Source organism: Rhinolophus sinicus, linkage group LG14 (assembly GCF_036562045.2).
Source record: "Rhinolophus sinicus isolate RSC01 linkage group LG14, ASM3656204v1, whole genome shotgun sequence".
Classification (NCBI taxonomy): domain Eukaryota; kingdom Metazoa; phylum Chordata; class Mammalia; order Chiroptera; family Rhinolophidae; genus Rhinolophus; species Rhinolophus sinicus.
Genome location: NC_133763.1, coordinates 41252650 through 41270028, shown reverse-complemented (window position 1 = coordinate 41270028; position 17379 = coordinate 41252650). Strand labels below are relative to the sequence as shown.

Sequence of the window (17379 nt, the reverse complement as noted above, 5' to 3'; positions counted from 1 at the left end):
ACTGGAAGTATTATGTACACAGATAGTGAAACCAGCAAGACTGTGACTGGAGAAGTGTTGCATAGAGTGACAGTGAGCTGGGAGGTGAAACTGTCAGGGGATTACAATGAAACACCCAGAGGATGGTAGATGACTGCAAGAGGAGGAACAACAGGTAATACAGTCTGATAGTATATGACTCAATGCTGCCAGTTTTAAAGACACAATGATCTAGAAGCAAAAAATGAGAACAAAGAATTATCTCTCCTTCGTCTGTTCCTTTTTTTCCTTCTCGAACTCCTAGAACTGTATGTCTGTTAGATCTCATGGATTTATCCTCAAGTCTCTTTTCCCCCCATGATTTCCAGGACTTTTTTTTTTTTTGCTTTGAGGTACTCCATTTTGTTATTCTAGGCTACCAATTCAAATCTCAACAGGGATTATCCTCTTCTTTAGTTAACTGAGAAATAACACTTTTGAGCTTCAGAGAGTTTTTTTTATGCTGTCCTAGACGCTCCTTATGTGTACTATTTTTCTGTTCAGGTTGTCATCCTTTTCTCCAAGCAGCTATGTTTTGCTAGATGTGTCTTTTCTTTATTCTTATTGAACTTGCTCTCCAAGCAGCTTGACCCACTTAGAAGTGTGGCTGCTTTTCTTTGTTAGCTCAATTGAGGCTTAGGTTTAGTTGTTGGGAGTATCCTAAGTAGAGGCAGTTCCACAAGAGGAGGAAAGCAAAGTGGTTGCTCCTCTGGAGGGCTATAGGTAATAAAAGCAAACAAACTCCCAGGGCTTTCCTGAGACACCCAACTGACCTTTCCCCTGGGATTCACAGATCTCTTGGAGCCCAACTCATCCTGAAATCTGTAATTTTGTGGTTCTTGCCTCGGAATTATCTGACCTGGTCTCCAGGTGCCAGCCCAGCCCTAGGAAGGAAGTCTCACACCAGGATTCTCTCCCAGTGCCCAAGGAGCCCAAGGCCTCACTTATACCCTAAGGCATGTAGGACTAAATAGGTAATTGTTAAGGAAAGGAAGAGAAACTGTATTTGGTTGTGGCAGAAAAAGGCATCACATTCAGGTGCCATTTTCTCTGAATTCTTTGCTCCTTTATTGAATATACAATTTTGTAGCCTGCTTTTGTCACTAATCATTAAAAAGAAACTTTTACCTAGACCATTAAAATTTCCTAGAAACCTCATTTTCAATAGCCACATGGTCTTTCATACCATTATTTGTTAATGTTAAAAATTTAGCATTTATTTATTGCTAGGGATTTAATTCAACCATTTATTTGATTATTTCTTTACAATAAACTTGAAGATACAGACCATTTTAAAGTTCTTGATAAAGAATGGCAAATAATTTTTCAAAAAGGCAGTATCAATCTATACTCCCACTAGCAGTATAGTTTCTGCTCCATTACCCATTGATAGCTAGAATATGAAAATGATAGATAAGATATAGCTATATATATCTGTATCTATATATACACATACTGTGTTTTCCCTGTAAATAAGACCTAGAGGACCATCAGCTCTAATGCATCTTTTGGAGCAAAAATTAATATAAGACCCGGTATTATATTATAATATATTAGACCCGGTATTATATTACATTACATTATATTATATTAGACCCAGTCTTATATTGTATTATATAATATAACATAAGCCCGGGTCTTATATTAATTTTTGCTCCAAAAGACGCATTAGAGCTGATTGCCCAGCTAGGTCTTATTTTCAGGGAAACACACGGTATATATTTTTTATAAAAATCCTTCTGCCAATTTAGTAGCTAAAAAATGGTGTTTTTAGCTCACATTTTTTCCAATCATGAATTTTATCTTATGAAATGATATCATGAATAAGATACAAAAAAACCCACCCACAGCCAACATGTAGAGACTAACTAGTGAATATCTGGGTTCTTTCCTACTGTCTGCCAAAGTTAGAAAAAAATGAAACTGGGATTTCCAAATTAACATTCCAGGTGAGAATAAGCCAAAGAATGTGCTGGAAAATGCATTTTCAAATATTGTACAGAATAAAGGAATTTTATACTTTATTTGGCTCTAAACGTGTTTGGCTTTAAGTATGAGTTAAATCATAGTTAGATTATAAACTAAAAAAATTCATTTGATATAAAATACATATATACATGTATGCATATATACGTATATACATGTATACACACATACACATATGTATGTTATAGGGCTAAATAAAGGATTAACCCAAGACTATTTAAGTACATTTCCATCGTTTCAAAAATCATGGTTGAATAGGAACTGCATGAGTAACAAATTATTCAAACTTTAACATTTTATACAATTAAACACACTATTTTTCTTAAAGTGTGCAAATCAAACAATCTTCTAACACAGAAAACTTTCCTAAGCAAACTAGTGTATGGCACTATTTTTCTAATAAAGGTTATTCTATTGCTTTTAGTTTTCTGTGAGAAAATCGTATCAATAGTGAAAATGTTGGAGAACATACTTTTTTAAAGATTCAAAATACTCACCTTTGATGTTGGAGAGATAAAATAAAGAGCTTTCATTTGTCTGACAGGTTCTCGATTCTTATAAATATTCTCCACAACTACAAAAAAAAGTCATTTTATATAACCAAATGTTTATACACTTGAAATCATTTTAAATAAACTACTGTACTTATTTATAATAATAGGAAAACACATTTACATATCTTGGGTTTAACATTTTCTTTGCCTTCATATGATAAATTAAAAAAAACTGAAAATGTGTCTTCCCTAACGCTAAACTCTGGGCGAAGTGCTCATCATGAAAAAAAAGATAAAGCAGTTATTTCATAGTTAGGTCTATATTCATTGCATGCATAAGCAATCGACATGCAATGAATAAACCAAAAAAATGCATTAAAAATTAAAATATGTATTTCTTTTTAAAAATATCCTACTATAATAGCAAACACAGAACAGATACAAGGCTAAGCACTTTACAGGAATTATCTGTTAAACCTCATAATGACCCCAGAGCCATCTTTTAAAACTCATGTTGGCAAAGGGCCTCGATAGAATTAAAAACTTTAATCTGATGAGTAAGAGAAGACACTGTTGGACTTTTCTTTTAAATATGATGATACATTTTCTCATTCCTAAATTTATATTAGTACAGTATAGGTTTATCATAATTTCTATTAGATAGAATATCAAATAAGATTTCCAAGGAAATATTTTATCTCCATTCCCAACAATTGTAATTTTACCTTTAAAAAACTAAGGTTAAGTCTGTGTTAACTTTCTTTTATTGCTTAATATTCAAAATGAAGTGTCTTACAGTCATCTTATGCTACATATATTATTATGTTTGGTAAATAATGTTAAATTGTGAAAATACTGTGATAATGATTTAGAACATAGACATTGAAAATATTCTGAAATGTCTGGTAAGCAATAGCAGAAAGTGCCAACCCTTCAATTCACTGAAAAGTGGACATCTATTAAATGATGTAAAAAAGAAAGGTTTTCATGATTATTCCTATAATAATGACAAAGAAATCATTTAATTCCCAGTCTAGTTTTTAAAGGTTTTGACCTGATTTTATTCTATTGAAGTAGCATCATATGTGCATTTTTTCTTATCTACTGTTTAAAAATCCAAGACACTACTGAATATTTTCACAAATGACCTGAATGACAATAGAAAGTCTGATCACGCAACCTGCCAATGCCAAGTCTAATAAAGGGGTTCTCAGGAGAACTCATGTGGAACTCAAGAAGACTGTGACAAGTTCAAATTAGTAGATATGATTATGATTAAACCACAGCAAACCTAGGTGACTCTGGGAGATATTGCGAATAATCCACAGCAATGTATTCCACAATATACAGTCCTATGACATGCCTCTCAAAAAAGCTTTCTGTGGTCAAATAAGTTTAGAAAACTGAATACTATCCCTATCCCCAGGGGATCCACATATATGCTGACATATAAAAAAACTCTGAAAAGTCCTAAAGAAACATGTTTAGCTTTATTTAATGCTGTTGCTCAAGCTTAGTTGGCCACAGAATCCTTTCCTTGAAAAATATCTGTGAACACGGAAGACACGTAAGAAACAATGGTCTACAAAAATTCAGTAAATCTCCTTACAGTGCAAATGGTTCTGTAGTTTCATAGTACTTTCACACATGCTATCAAATGGCTCTTACTCTAGCTGCACATCAGAATGACCTCTGGGAACTTAAAAAATTTAAGTGCCTTAACCAGTATTCCACTTATCCAATAGAAAAACCAAAGCTTTAATCCTCCAATTTCTAGTTTAGAGCTTTTTCCACTGAAGGTCATAAACACCACAAATTGAATATGTAATTAACAATAAAAAATTATTTTACATGTAAATATCAAAAAGTAAATATTACTTAAAATTTTTTTTTAGATGCCGTTTCCCTGAAAATAAGACCTAGCTGGACAATCAGCTCTAATGCGTCTTTTGGAGCAAAACTTAAAGTAAGACCTGGTATCACATTATATCATATTATAGTATATTATAGTATATTATATTACGTTATATTACATTATATTACATTATATTACATTACATTACATTACACCCGGTCTTATATTATAGTAAAATAAGACCAGGTCTTATATAATTTTTGCTCCAAAAGACACATTAGAGCTGATGGTCCGGCTAGGTCTTATATTCAGGGAAACATGGTAATCCTCTCATTGTATACATTGCTCAGGCTTTCTTGAAAATACTGGGTGTACTTTTGAACTTCACAAGTTAGGAGTGATAGAAGGTACATATACTACATTAGGATCCAAAATACAAAAGAATTATGTTTGACTGAGTACCAGTTTCCTCATTACGAATGGGATATTTAGTATCTGTCTTTCAAGGGTTGTTATGAAGATCAAATTTAAATAAATGAGTTAAAGAATGAGGAGTTAAGGATGATAACATGATTATGAATGTTATGATATTGGCATTTTCCCCAAAAAGGAGATGAAAATCTCATTAACACAATCCTGCCTAGTAGAAGATAACTTGTAGCAGCATGATTTTTTTCGTAATTCCATAAAGCTGATTTAAACTTATAATTCACTGCCTCATGTCTAAGTAATAAAGAAACATTTACAAAGTCAATATTATACACTTGTAAATACGTATAAAAGTTGACTTTATGACATAAATCTTACTATCCATTTAAAAGCAATACATGTAAATCATGAATATTAATTAAAGTGCTAACATAAACCTTGTGCATCAACACACAAAATCGTAACAAGTATATAAAATATTTGGAGAACAAACTCAACAAGGCAGCTGAATTAATCTTGGTTAGGGAAACTTAATTATATGTCTCAGCTGAGAAAAAAAAAAGAAAACCTGAGTTACAGAGGTTATTCTGAAGACTCACAAAGAAAAGAAGAATGTCCAGTATAATTATTATGGCTAGAGTTAGAAAACAAAAAACAAAAAACATAACCCCCTCAGAAACACAATTACGAACTAAAATTAATTAATACTTCAAACTTTCCCCATCACAGTAAATGTTTTAATGATGAATATTGGTAATAACACTTACCAGTTATACCCTCTGCTAGCAGATCTGTCATTTTGCAACACGATGCCAAAAGCTTAGTGGTAAATTCATCTAAAAGCATTATCTTAAAATAAACATAAATTAAGAAATAGTATAAGCATTTGACTGCTAAGAATTCACAAAAGACAATTTAATCCATTAAACCTACCAAACTTATGAACCTTTTATAACATAAAATTAAAATATCTGGACAGTAGGCAAAATCATCTCAATTCTTCTTTTAACTTGCATGACCTAGAGATTTATTTTTTCAATATATGTACATAATTACTATACATAAGTGAGCAAATAGAACTATTTCCATTCTGAAGCTGAGAACTATTCATTGTAAATGTATGTTATGCTTAACATCAAATTTTCTTAAAATTGTAGTGTCACTTGTAGAATAAAAAGTGTTCCAGGCACTGTTTTAAGCATTTTACATGAATTAATAATTCATTTAATATTTACAACTACCCCCATTTTATAGACAAGGAAACAGAGACACAGAGGTCACATAATTTAGCTAAGAAGCCACAGCTATTAAGTGGTGAGGCTAGGACTTGAACATAAGCAGTATGATTCCAGATCCTATACTGTTACAGAAGTAAAAGGTGTGATAAAAAAATATGGTGAATGTCTAAATTAAAAAAAATTATTACAGTAAAAGACACATTGCCATTAATTTGCTCAAAATACTCCCCCTCGCTTCAAACACACTTATTCCCACGATTCTTGCCACTTTCTGAAGCAGTCTAGAAGTCCTCTTTCATGAGTGTCTTTAGTTGTGCTATTGTGGCTGCCTCGATGTCCTGAATCAATTCAAAACGTTTTCCTTTCATGGTCATTTTCACATTAGGGAAGAATCTTTGGGGATCTGGCAGGGTGCCAGATCCAGTGACTAAGGTAGATGAGGACACACTGCAATGTTTTTACTTGACAGAAATTGCCGTACCAGAAGCCATGTGTGACACGGAGCGTTGTCATGATGAAGGATGAAGTAAAGACACTCACGAAAGAGGACTTCCAGAACTGCTTCAGAAAGTTGCAAGAATGATGGGATAAGTGTGTCTGAAGCGAGGGGGAGTATTTTGAGGGGGATTAATGGCAATGTGTCTTTTACTGTAATAAATTTTTTTAAATTTAAACATTCACTGTGTTTTTTTTTATCATACTTTGTATAATAAGGATAATATATTAAAGTTCTCAATACAATGGCAAAATATGCAAACTTTACCTTCCATTCATCTTCTTTCTTGCAGTCATCAAACACTGTTGATTTTATCTCTGAAAAAAAAAAAAGATTTAGGAACTTAATCAATAGTTAGAAATACAGTAATAGGGTAACTACTCAAAAGACCCAAGATGGCTGGAGAAATATCCAATTTGAAGTTCTGCTAAGCTACTTGTAAAACTCTACATAAAAATCTAGTTCTCTTTATTATCTAACCTACATGGTACATTTAAACTGTAATATTTTTAAACTTTTGAGAATAAGTATAATAAAAAAGGCTAGTATATTTAAGTACATAAACATATCTGGAAATGTTTCTGAAAGTATTATCTGATTTGTTTCTCCCTATTCTACTTAAATCCCAAGTAAAGATGATGAAAACAAAAACCCATAGGAAAATCCCTAACTAGCCCATAGCCAAATTATACCTGACAATCAAAACTGGCTAAGTACTTTTCTTCCTGATTTACTACATTATAATTGTCAACAATACATATTACAGCACTACGATGCAAATATACAAGTCATTCTTGATTTGTAATAATAATATGTTCCTTGCAATGCTTTTCAGAACTAATCTAAATCTAAATTTAAATAAGTTCGCTGATTTGCAAAAGCTTTTTTTCTTCTGTATTAAATAAAAAAAATACACATAGGCAAATCACACAAATAGCTATTCTCCTTTGTAATAACTTTCTCCGCTTACTAGGTTTTATTAATTTTCAGTTTATTTTGAAAACTGTAGTACTGTGCATATGTAATAAATAAATAGAATTCAAATGCAAATTATAGTAACTGTCTTTAATTCTTGGTAATGAAATGTGTATATAATTCATTTAAAATTTTCTATTTCTTATTTTATAACTGCTTTGAGTTAGTGCTTTTGGAATTTACTATCAAGTTTTTTGGCATCATACTAAAGAATGACATGTTTAAGCAGGGGGTATATTTAATAAGGGTTACTAACACTTATCGTAAGAATTATGACTGGGGGCCAGCCCAGTGGCTCAGGTGGTTGGAGTGCCATGCTCCTAACGCTGAGGTCGCTGGTTCGATTTCCACATGGATTAGTGAGCTGTACCCTCCACAGCTAAGATTGAGAGCAACAGCTCTCCCTGGAGCTGGGCTGCCGTGAGTAGCTGAAGGTTGGCATGAGCTGCTGAGTGCTGCCATGGACTACAATGTGCTGCCATGAACGGCCGGTGGCAAACATTGAGTGGCCGGCAGCCGGCAAGAGCTGCCATGAGCTGCTGTGAGTGGCCGACCAACGACCGGTGACCAACTGCCTCAGCCGGGGGAGCGCAAGGCTCATAACACCAGCATGGGCCAGGGAGCTGTGTCCTGCACAACTAGACTGAGAAACAACGGCTTGAACCGTGGGGAGGGGGAGAGGTGGGAGAAAGGGAAAAAAAAGAATTATGACTGGGAAGGTTTGAAATTTTTAATAAATATTAATTAAGGTGCTTATATATGTTTGCTAGGAAGATTATAATGTTATACAAGAATTATGGCAAAAGCCTGAAGTATTTAACCATAATTTAAGCCTAAAGCACTGGTACTGGCAGGAAAAGATGACTCATTTTCTCAGGCAGAGCTCAGACACTGAAATATGATGCTACCTTCCTTTCTTAAGTTTTCTTTAGTCCTGTACACCTCAAACAAGCCGAAAATCAAAAGCATTTTGCTTGTTTTTACTGGATTTGTGTCCTTCTCTTAAGAAATGAATGCTCATGGAATTCATGATGGAGTAGACTGAAGCGTTCCCTGGGCAGAGCCCATCTCCTTAGTCTTTAAAACCCTAGAAACTGCACTGTCCTGTACAGGAGAAACTAGTCACAGGTGGCTAATGAGCACTTGAAATGTGGCCAGCCTGACTGGGATGTCCGGCAAGTACAAAATACACACCAGATGACAATGACTTCGTACAAAAAAAGGAAGGTAAAATATTTTTTCTATTGATTACATGTTCAAATGATAATTTTGAATATATTAGGTTAAATAAAATACATTATTAAAACTAATTTCACCTGTTTCTTTTTACTTTTTAAAAAGTTTATATTACATATGTGGCTTGCCTTATAGTCCTACTGGATAGTGCTGCCTTAGAATGTGAGGCTATCTGGACAGTCAGTGTAAGCATCTTAAAAATAAACGATAAAGAAGTAAACTGTTTTGTGGACAGAGATTAGGAGCATCCATGAAAAGTGATATGGTCACAGGTATGTTTGGAGAGGAGTCAAAGAAAACTACATCAACTAACATTACAGAGCAAAAAAGGTATTTCCTCTAAATACTAATGAAAATATTTGACCTTATAGTCATTTCTCTATCATCCTAAATATGGATATATCCCAAGACTCAATTCTCTTAGTTTTGCTCTGCTTGCTCTACACGCTTCCTCGGAGACCATATTCATCATCCGAGTTTCATCTATGGCATCAGTCCTTCAATTTCTTTTCCCCAACTTTATTAAGATATAATTGAATTGTGTCACTTTAAAGTTCACAGTGTGTAGATATGATACACATATATTGCAATATAATGACCACTGTAGTGTTAGTTAACACCTCCATCACCACACATAATTACCATTTGGGGCGGGAGGTGACAGCATTGCCGAGCTACTCTCTTAGCAACTTTCAAGTCTTTAACACATAGTACAGTACTATTATCTACCATCACAATGCTGTGCATTAGATCCCTAGAACTTACTCACCTTCTGACTGGAAGTTCGACCAACTTCTCCCCATTTCCCTAACCCCCAACAGTCTTTCAATTTTCCACAAATCTTACAACCCAACTCTCCTTGGACTTCATTCAATTACACAGTTACACAATGCAGGTTTAAGCAGCTCCATGCCTCAAACTGAGATTACAGTTCCCTAAAAACTGCTCTAGACTTCTCCGTTTATGAGTTACTGTCATTTTCTTAGTCACAGTCAGGCTATTTCCTCCTTCCCCCACATCCAGTCATCAGGCAGGATTGGTTGTTCTTGCTGGTGACTTGTTACCACCAGCACTGCCTTGATTCTCACTGTCTCTCACTGAACTCCTGCAGGACACAGTCTCCTATCTGAATTTCCTGCTTTCCACCTCCAACCCCTTTGCCTTTTCAATCCATTTTTCACACTGCTGTCAGTTATCTTCCTGAAACACAACCCTTTGTTTATATCAACACCCACCTCAGAATTCCCTCAAATGCTCCCTCTTGCCTACAGAATAAAACCTAGACCCTACTATCCAACATCCTCCACCAACTGGCCTCGATCTAATCTGTAAACTGATCTTCCACCAATCCAGATGTCACCCAAATTATGACCAGTTAATACTAACGACCTCATTGTTTCTCCTAAAGGCAAAAGGAAAAGGAAATGTATCTAAAACTGTACCGCCAAAGACTAGGTGAAAACACTGAAGGGAAAATGAGAGCAGAACTGCAAAGTCCAGCCCGGTATCAGCAATGCTGACGGGAGACTTGCACAACTACCTTAAATCACAGAGAAACAATTAACAAACCTGGTAATAAAATGCAAGAGAAACTAATTTGTCTGGAAAACGGGGGGAAAAGCCTTGAGACAGAAAAAAAACTGTATAATGTCATTAAACAATGAAAACGTAATATTAAATATTTATGGCCTAAATAAAACATAAAACTATTGCATAAGAGAGAACTACCAGGAATGAAAGCAGAAATAAAGAAAATATAACAAAATGAAGACCCAAAAAATGGAATCATGGAGAATTCAAGCTAGAAAAACTTAAAGAAAACTCATTGTTTAGGTTAGGAAAGAGACGTATGAGTGGACTGCAAACCCAGTCTTCCAACTCTTAGTCAAATGAGGAAAAATAATAAACCTGGTTTTTATAAGTAATATATAATGACAATGTGTTTGAAAATCAAATAGCCAAAAGTGAAGAAAAAAAAAAAGACAGACTTGTAGGTCATAAAGAAATTTACATTCTCAGAAAACTAAAACATTCCTGATTATGAGTTAAACAGATTCTGCCTACCTGGGGTCCAAGTTGTTTACTGAACAGGTAAGAAACATAAACCCAGGGCTGGGGGGCAGACACAAAAGCAATACTCAGTCAGTTGAGTAAAAACAGACTGAATAGTTTGTGGGAAAGACGATTTAGGGCTTTCAGGTACGTACACTGTTTAAAAATTGTTTGAGTATAGCTCAGGTAACATTTTGAAATCACCATATTCTCACTATAATAAAGAATGTTTGATTATGTTAATTACAAAGCATGTGATAGGCACTGATTACAAAAAAAAGTATGAAAGTAGAACATGAAAACTGAGGACTACTATAGGACTAATCACATATACACAAAGGCAAATATTAAAGAAGTTTTTTCTAGGTAGAAATTTAGTAAACCCTATATTTATTCTTAAAGAAAATACAATAAAAGGTCTAGAGGGTTTCTCTCTTAAACTTAAGGGTCTGAAGGTAAAAAGACACCATTATAAAATTATTTGATGGCAGTGTAAGTCAGAATACTCTGGGGGAAAGGGTGGGATTTGGACTGTGAATGGTATTGGAGCGCTTGGAAACGTTCTCTATCTTGATCTAGGTGGTAGTTACATGGATCAAAATTCATCAAGCTGTATGTACACTTAGCGTTAGTGCAGTTTACACTACCATTACTTAATGAAATCTTAAGAGTCGTTTCCCTTCAAAACAAGAAAATGACTTCCTTTCAGCATTGTTTTAATAAGAGTCCCCAAAACGCTTGTGTCTGCTTTTTGCCCAGAAGGGAAAAACTTTCATCATTAATGGTTCCCCACTGCCTAGAGAACGTCTAAACCACGTAGCTCCAACCTACCCCTTTTAGTCTTCGTCTCCCTATTTCTTGTACTCAAACAAAAGGAATTGTACCCCCTCTCATAAATAACCACGCAGTTTCTCAGCTTTGGGCCTTGGCTCAGATTTCTGTACACAGATTTCTGCAAAATCCTACCACCTGTCAATGTCACCTCTTTGGCGTCTTCTCTGATTCACTCCCAGAGCGAAAATAATTCCTTTTTCTTCTCTCCTCCCATAAAACTTTTTCATAACACAGTACTTGGTACTTGTGTAGTTCTTCTCCCACTGTCTGTGAATTCTAGGTCAAAAAATATGCACCTAGAATAGTGTGCAGCACAAGGTACGAGTACATAATCAATAAATATTGATTTTAAATGAATACATGACTGTGCAAATATCCAGACATTAAAAGAAAATTTTGCTCAACAAAATAAACTTAAAACAAGTGACCAGAATGAAAAAAGACATAAAAGAAAAATAACTGATTAAAACAAAAACAAAAATGTATTTTATACATGCGTATATTTGCATAGAAAACTGGAAGAATTGATTAAAAAAAAACCTCAGAGTGGTTGCTGTGGAGAGGGAGGCTGGGGGTCTGGGTTGAGAGCAAGAGTAATTTTATTTTACAATCTTTTATGCTTTCAAAAATTTTTTCCACATGGGTATTTAATAATGATTAAAAATGTTAACTACAAAGATTATGAAGGAGCATGGAAAATATGTCAATGTTAGGTGTTTTAAAAAAAAGAAGTCATGGAATGACAAAATAAAAATTATCTGGAGTTATGTAAGGACTAGAGGAAAATGTGAAAAAGGGTAAAAGCTTATGATTTAATAAGCAAAGAATTGGCTCAAATAAATATATTATGATTACTTTTATTCGCAATTTTTCTATGTTCATTTCCCCTAACTTCCTCTAAAATATATGCTATGAATTACAGACAATAGACAAGAAAGAAAATAGACTGAGTAAGGGGAAAAAAGCATGTTGGGTTAAACTTGCTTTGTGGTTGATTTAAGTACTGTTGTTTCGTTGTGTTTATTTTTTAAATAAATGTCATCAAATGTTTATTTAAAACATTTTATCAATGATATTTTTTGCTACTACATCCCTGTAGTAAAAAGTGGCCAATGAGCAATACCAAGCACTAGAAATTTTCACTGATTTTAAGTATGGGTATTAGTTTTGTAAATAAATGTAGCCTTTTGCACTCAAAATATTAAATTTGTTTTAAAAAGAGTTTTAAGGTAGTCCCTAAAAGCTGTCTCTTTCTCATGTTTTAGGTTTCAGCTCAAATGCACCCAGAGTAGCCCCTCTCTATATACACACATCATAAACTGAAATTATGCTTATTCTTTGTTTCCATATTTGTTATTTTTCCACACTGAATGCAAGATTCCAAAGGCTGGAAACTTGTCTGCCTTCTATAGCTGTATTCCTATAGGAAATTCAATAATATTTATTGAATAAATGGGGAACTTTAGGTAGCAAAACATGGGAGAAAATTATAAAACTGATCTGTTCACTTTTAACAAGATTGCTATCCACTGCATTCTGCTAGGGCCTGTTCTGAATTTAAAGCTCCAGAAGACACAATAGTGGACCTACGTTCAAGAAGCTTACCCAGAGACTCACATTAGGCAGTAGTGAGAAGTGCCATTTGAGAAGGATAAACTAAATGCTACAGAAATACAAGAGGCTGGGTTAAAATGAGAGGCCACTATGGAGGTAGTAGCCCCATTTGAGCAGAGACGTGAAGGCTGGCTAACCTTTGAATAGATGAAGAACAGGGGTAAGGAGAGCATTTCAGATGGAGGAATTGGCATCCAAATGGGAGACAGAAGATTTCGAGAACAGTACAGACTAGCTGAACATTAAGATTACATGAGGGAATAGGAGATAACAAGGTAGGTTGGGGCCAGCATATAAATCTTCAAAAGCAGACTGTTTGAAATGGTCTTCAGGCAACTGGGCGGGGGGGGGGGGGGGGGGGTCTCTGCAAGTCTTCAAGCAGATCAGCCCGATCATAGCACAGTACTGTTACAGGAAAATTATTCTAGCAGTTATTGGCCAGGTGGACTGGAGAAAAAACAATGGCTTGGAGGCTCAGTTATTAGGAGGCTACTGCAACAGACTGGGCATAAAATAAGGTTCTGAGTTAAGGTTTAAACATTATAGAGTCACAGATAAGTCACACATTAACTCTGCAGCCAAAAGACCTGGGTCTGAATACTAAGTCCATATTTAATAACTGTATCAGGTTTTTTAAAAATAGCTTAAGATATAATTTGCATACCATATACAGTTGACCCTTGAAAAACGTGGGGGGGTTAGGGTCACCACTCCACTCAGTCGAAAAGCTACATTAACTTTTGACTCTCCCAAAACTAAACTACTACAGTTGTCCCCAGTACCCGTGGGGGATTGGTTCCAGGATGACCCCACCCCACATATGGATACCAAAAGCCAGAGTTCAGGTCCCGTATATAAAATGGGGTAGATAAATGGATACAGTCAGCTTTCTGTATCCACAGATTCTCAACCCCAGATCAAAAACAGTACAGGTACTGGGGTGCTGGTTAGCTCAGTTGGTTAGAGCGTGGTGCTAATAACACCAAGGTTGCTTGTTCGATCCCTGTATGGGGCACTGTGAGCTGTGTCCTCCTTTAAAAAAAGTACAGGTATTTATTGAAAAAAATCCATGTATAAGTAGACCCAGGCAGTTCAAACTCATGTTGTTCAAGGGTTAATTGTAATTGACCCAATTGTGCACAATTAAATGGCTTTCAGTATATTCAGAGTTGTACATCCATCAACATAATCAACTTTAGAACATTTTCATTACTCCAAAAGGAAACTGTTCCCTTTAGCCAACATCCCCAAATCTCCCCATCTCACCCTGCCCTTGCCATGTAGGTAATCACTAGTTTATTTCTGTCTCTATAGATTTGTCCATTCTGGATATTTAATATAAATGGAGTCACATAATATGTGGTTCTTTCTAACTGGCTTCTTTCATTTGGCATAATTTCCTCAAGCTTCATCAATTTTATAGCATGTATCAGTATACCATTCCTTTTCGTTGCCTAATAATATTCCATTGTGTGGACACACCACATGTTATTTTTTCATGGTCATTGGGTTGTTTTGACTTTTTGATATTTTGAATAATGCAGCTATGATAATAGCTGTATCACTTTTAATATCTGTGAAATAGAGATAATTCTCATTAAGTTTTAATATATGTAAAGAGTGCCTGGCACAGAGTAAATGTTCAAAAAATATTAGTTCCCTTCTCCCTACTCTGTGGGGAAATTGAAGGTTATTTAGTTTTCTACCGTGACCGAACTATACCATCTTCAACCTAGCAAAACCTTTTCCCAGTTAAATGTATGATTTTCCTACCTCTCAGGAGATTGCTTCATCATTTCTTTCACTGTCATCTTTTGCTAACAGATCTCAGAGGCTCCTCCCACTCTCTCTCCCTCTCCACTTTACTCACTAAATGTTGAATGAATATCATCTTGTCTTTTGGTTATGTTTCTATTTACACAAAGATTCAAAGAACTATTTTTTAACCCTTATATCTCTTTCCTTCCGTTCAGTCTCCTGTCTTCTTTATCTTACTGGATATCCTGGTGCTACCTCAAGTTAACAGCACAAAATGGAAATTTTGTTATCACTAAACTCTCCCTCTGTTGCCTAGTTTCCATGCTATCAAGACTGACATTACTATTAACCTTTTTTTCTGATAAATGCTTATGCCATGTGTGTGTGTGTGTATATATATATATATATATATGTATACATATACGTATATGTATATATACGTATACGTATATATATGTATCTTCGAAATTATAAATATAATTCGTTACCCATTTTCATATAAATGTATTTAAATGCCATTGTGATTTTAAAACATTACCATGTCTTAGAAGTCACCCATGTAAATCTTGAAAAACAAAATGCCAACCTTATAATTAGTCAATTTTTTAAAAGATGTTTTTGCAATTTTTTCTTTTCCCTTCTATTTATACACTTGTTTTTAGTACCTGGTATGTTAAGCAATATGCCAGTTACTGATCTGGAGTTTTAATTTTACACAAGGAGCTCTGTAACTCGCAGAATTTTAACTCAAGTCACTTCTGTTCTTTGCTCAACATACTGGAGTCAGAAATACTAATTAGATGTTACTCCCTTTTCCACTACTAGACCATAATTACTTTGAAGCGAGCAATGCCAAACAATGATGGTTCTTCCTGTTTGGTGATTTCATTCCTTCTCTAACCTGGCAGATCTAAGTTTGGAGAGACTTTTATGAAAGTCAGATGAAATAACAGAATGGCAGAACATCAGTAACCAGTAAGTAAGAGTCCTAACAGCGGGAAGTGGCCCGGGGAGTGTAAAGGGAGAGGGAAAGATGCAGGTCGCTCCCGAGATTTAATCATTCCAGTGGTCCCGTCTCAAGAACTCTTTAGAAAGTAGGCTCCTCTAGGAATAGAGGAAGAGGATGTTTTTAACAGCGAGGTTTGCTTTTGTTTTTTTTAAGGACAGACATTGAAAAGTATGGTTGTAAAATCGTCCTTGGTACTAACACAAATAAGCAGAATAAGCAGTCTTCGGAAACAAGTGGGGGGAGAAGGAGAGGCGCGGGATATAGAAACAGTGCTCAGATTGTCTCGGGTGGAGACATCACCGACCGGTGCGGCCGCGGAGGAGCGTGGGGAGCCCGACCGAGGATACGCGCAGCGGCCGGGAAACGCCGGCAGGGGGTGCCGCTCACCCAGGGCGGGGGTTCGGGCCGGAGCGGGCCCAGGCGCAGGAGTAGACGGGAGCGAGAAGGCCGAGTGCTCCCGACCCCGCCCATCCCTGGCGCTGGCAAGAAACAGGGCTGGGAAGGGAAGGAAGAAGTCCTAAGTGGGACGTGGGTCCCGAAGCGACAAGTGCCCGCGGCGTCTCCCCGAGAGACCGCTGGTCTGGGGCAGGAAAGCAAGGCCCGGCGCGGCGGCCGCCAGGCCTTCTCTCTCTCAGCCCCTGCCCCACCGCACTCACTCTGCCACACGACGCTCTTCAGCCCCCTTTCCGTCACCGGCGGCGCCATCTTCCCCAACACAGCGGAGGAGCAGCCGCCGCCTCCCTTTCGCAGCCTATTTTAGCCGTGGGAGCGCTGCTCCGGGTTGCCCCGCCCACGGGCCGCCCCGCCCACGGGCCGCGCCCTCTGGTGACGTCACGCGCGTCTGCACGGCGATTCCCGCCTACCCCTGAACGGAGGCTGCGCGGTGCAGGTGGCAGCCACATGGGCAGTCGCGCGCCCTCTAGCGTGAGACTGGCTCACTGAAAGGTCGCCAAACTGTGACGTCAGAAAACGAAAACGAGTGTAGGGATAGTGAGCTAACGCCATCTAATAAATTCACTTTTCAGTCATGCCATACATCAAGAAGGGAGAGATCCTTCGCTTTGCAAAATAATTCTGCACTTTACAAAGCGATTTATAATAGACTTCACTCAATAGCCAGTTCAACAACCAAATGGAAAATTTGCCCCCCCAAAAAGTTTATTTTATTCATTTTTCAAGGATATAATAATTGTATAGAGCTATGAGGTGTACCTGCAGTGTACCCAATACTATGCAGGACTTTCAGGAAACTCAAGGACGGAAGAGACCCACTTCTGAAGAATTCATAGGCTAATTAGGGAGCTCAATTCCTGGCGTGCTGAAAGTAGTCAAAAGCTGGATGTATCTTGGAAATTATACAAGAAAGTAGTCAAAAAGCAAATACC

At 36.4% G+C, this 17379-nt stretch overlaps 1 protein-coding gene across 1 annotated transcript in view; it reads right to left on the bottom strand.

Moving 5' to 3' along the window:
• The window catches only part of STXBP3 (syntaxin binding protein 3), a 47730-nt gene extending 30922 nt beyond the window's left edge, over positions 1-16808 (bottom strand). The window contains exons 1-4 of the mRNA XM_019746518.2: positions 16651-16808; positions 6784-6833; positions 5550-5631; positions 2502-2578 (exon numbers count right to left, since the gene is read on the bottom strand). Of these exons, the coding sequence (XP_019602077.1) occupies positions 2502-2578; positions 5550-5631; positions 6784-6833; positions 16651-16699 (258 nt within the window). The 5' untranslated portion in view covers positions 16700-16808. The remainder of the gene's footprint in view (positions 1-2501; positions 2579-5549; positions 5632-6783; positions 6834-16650) is intronic.
• Positions 16809-17379: the final 571 nt, after the last annotated feature.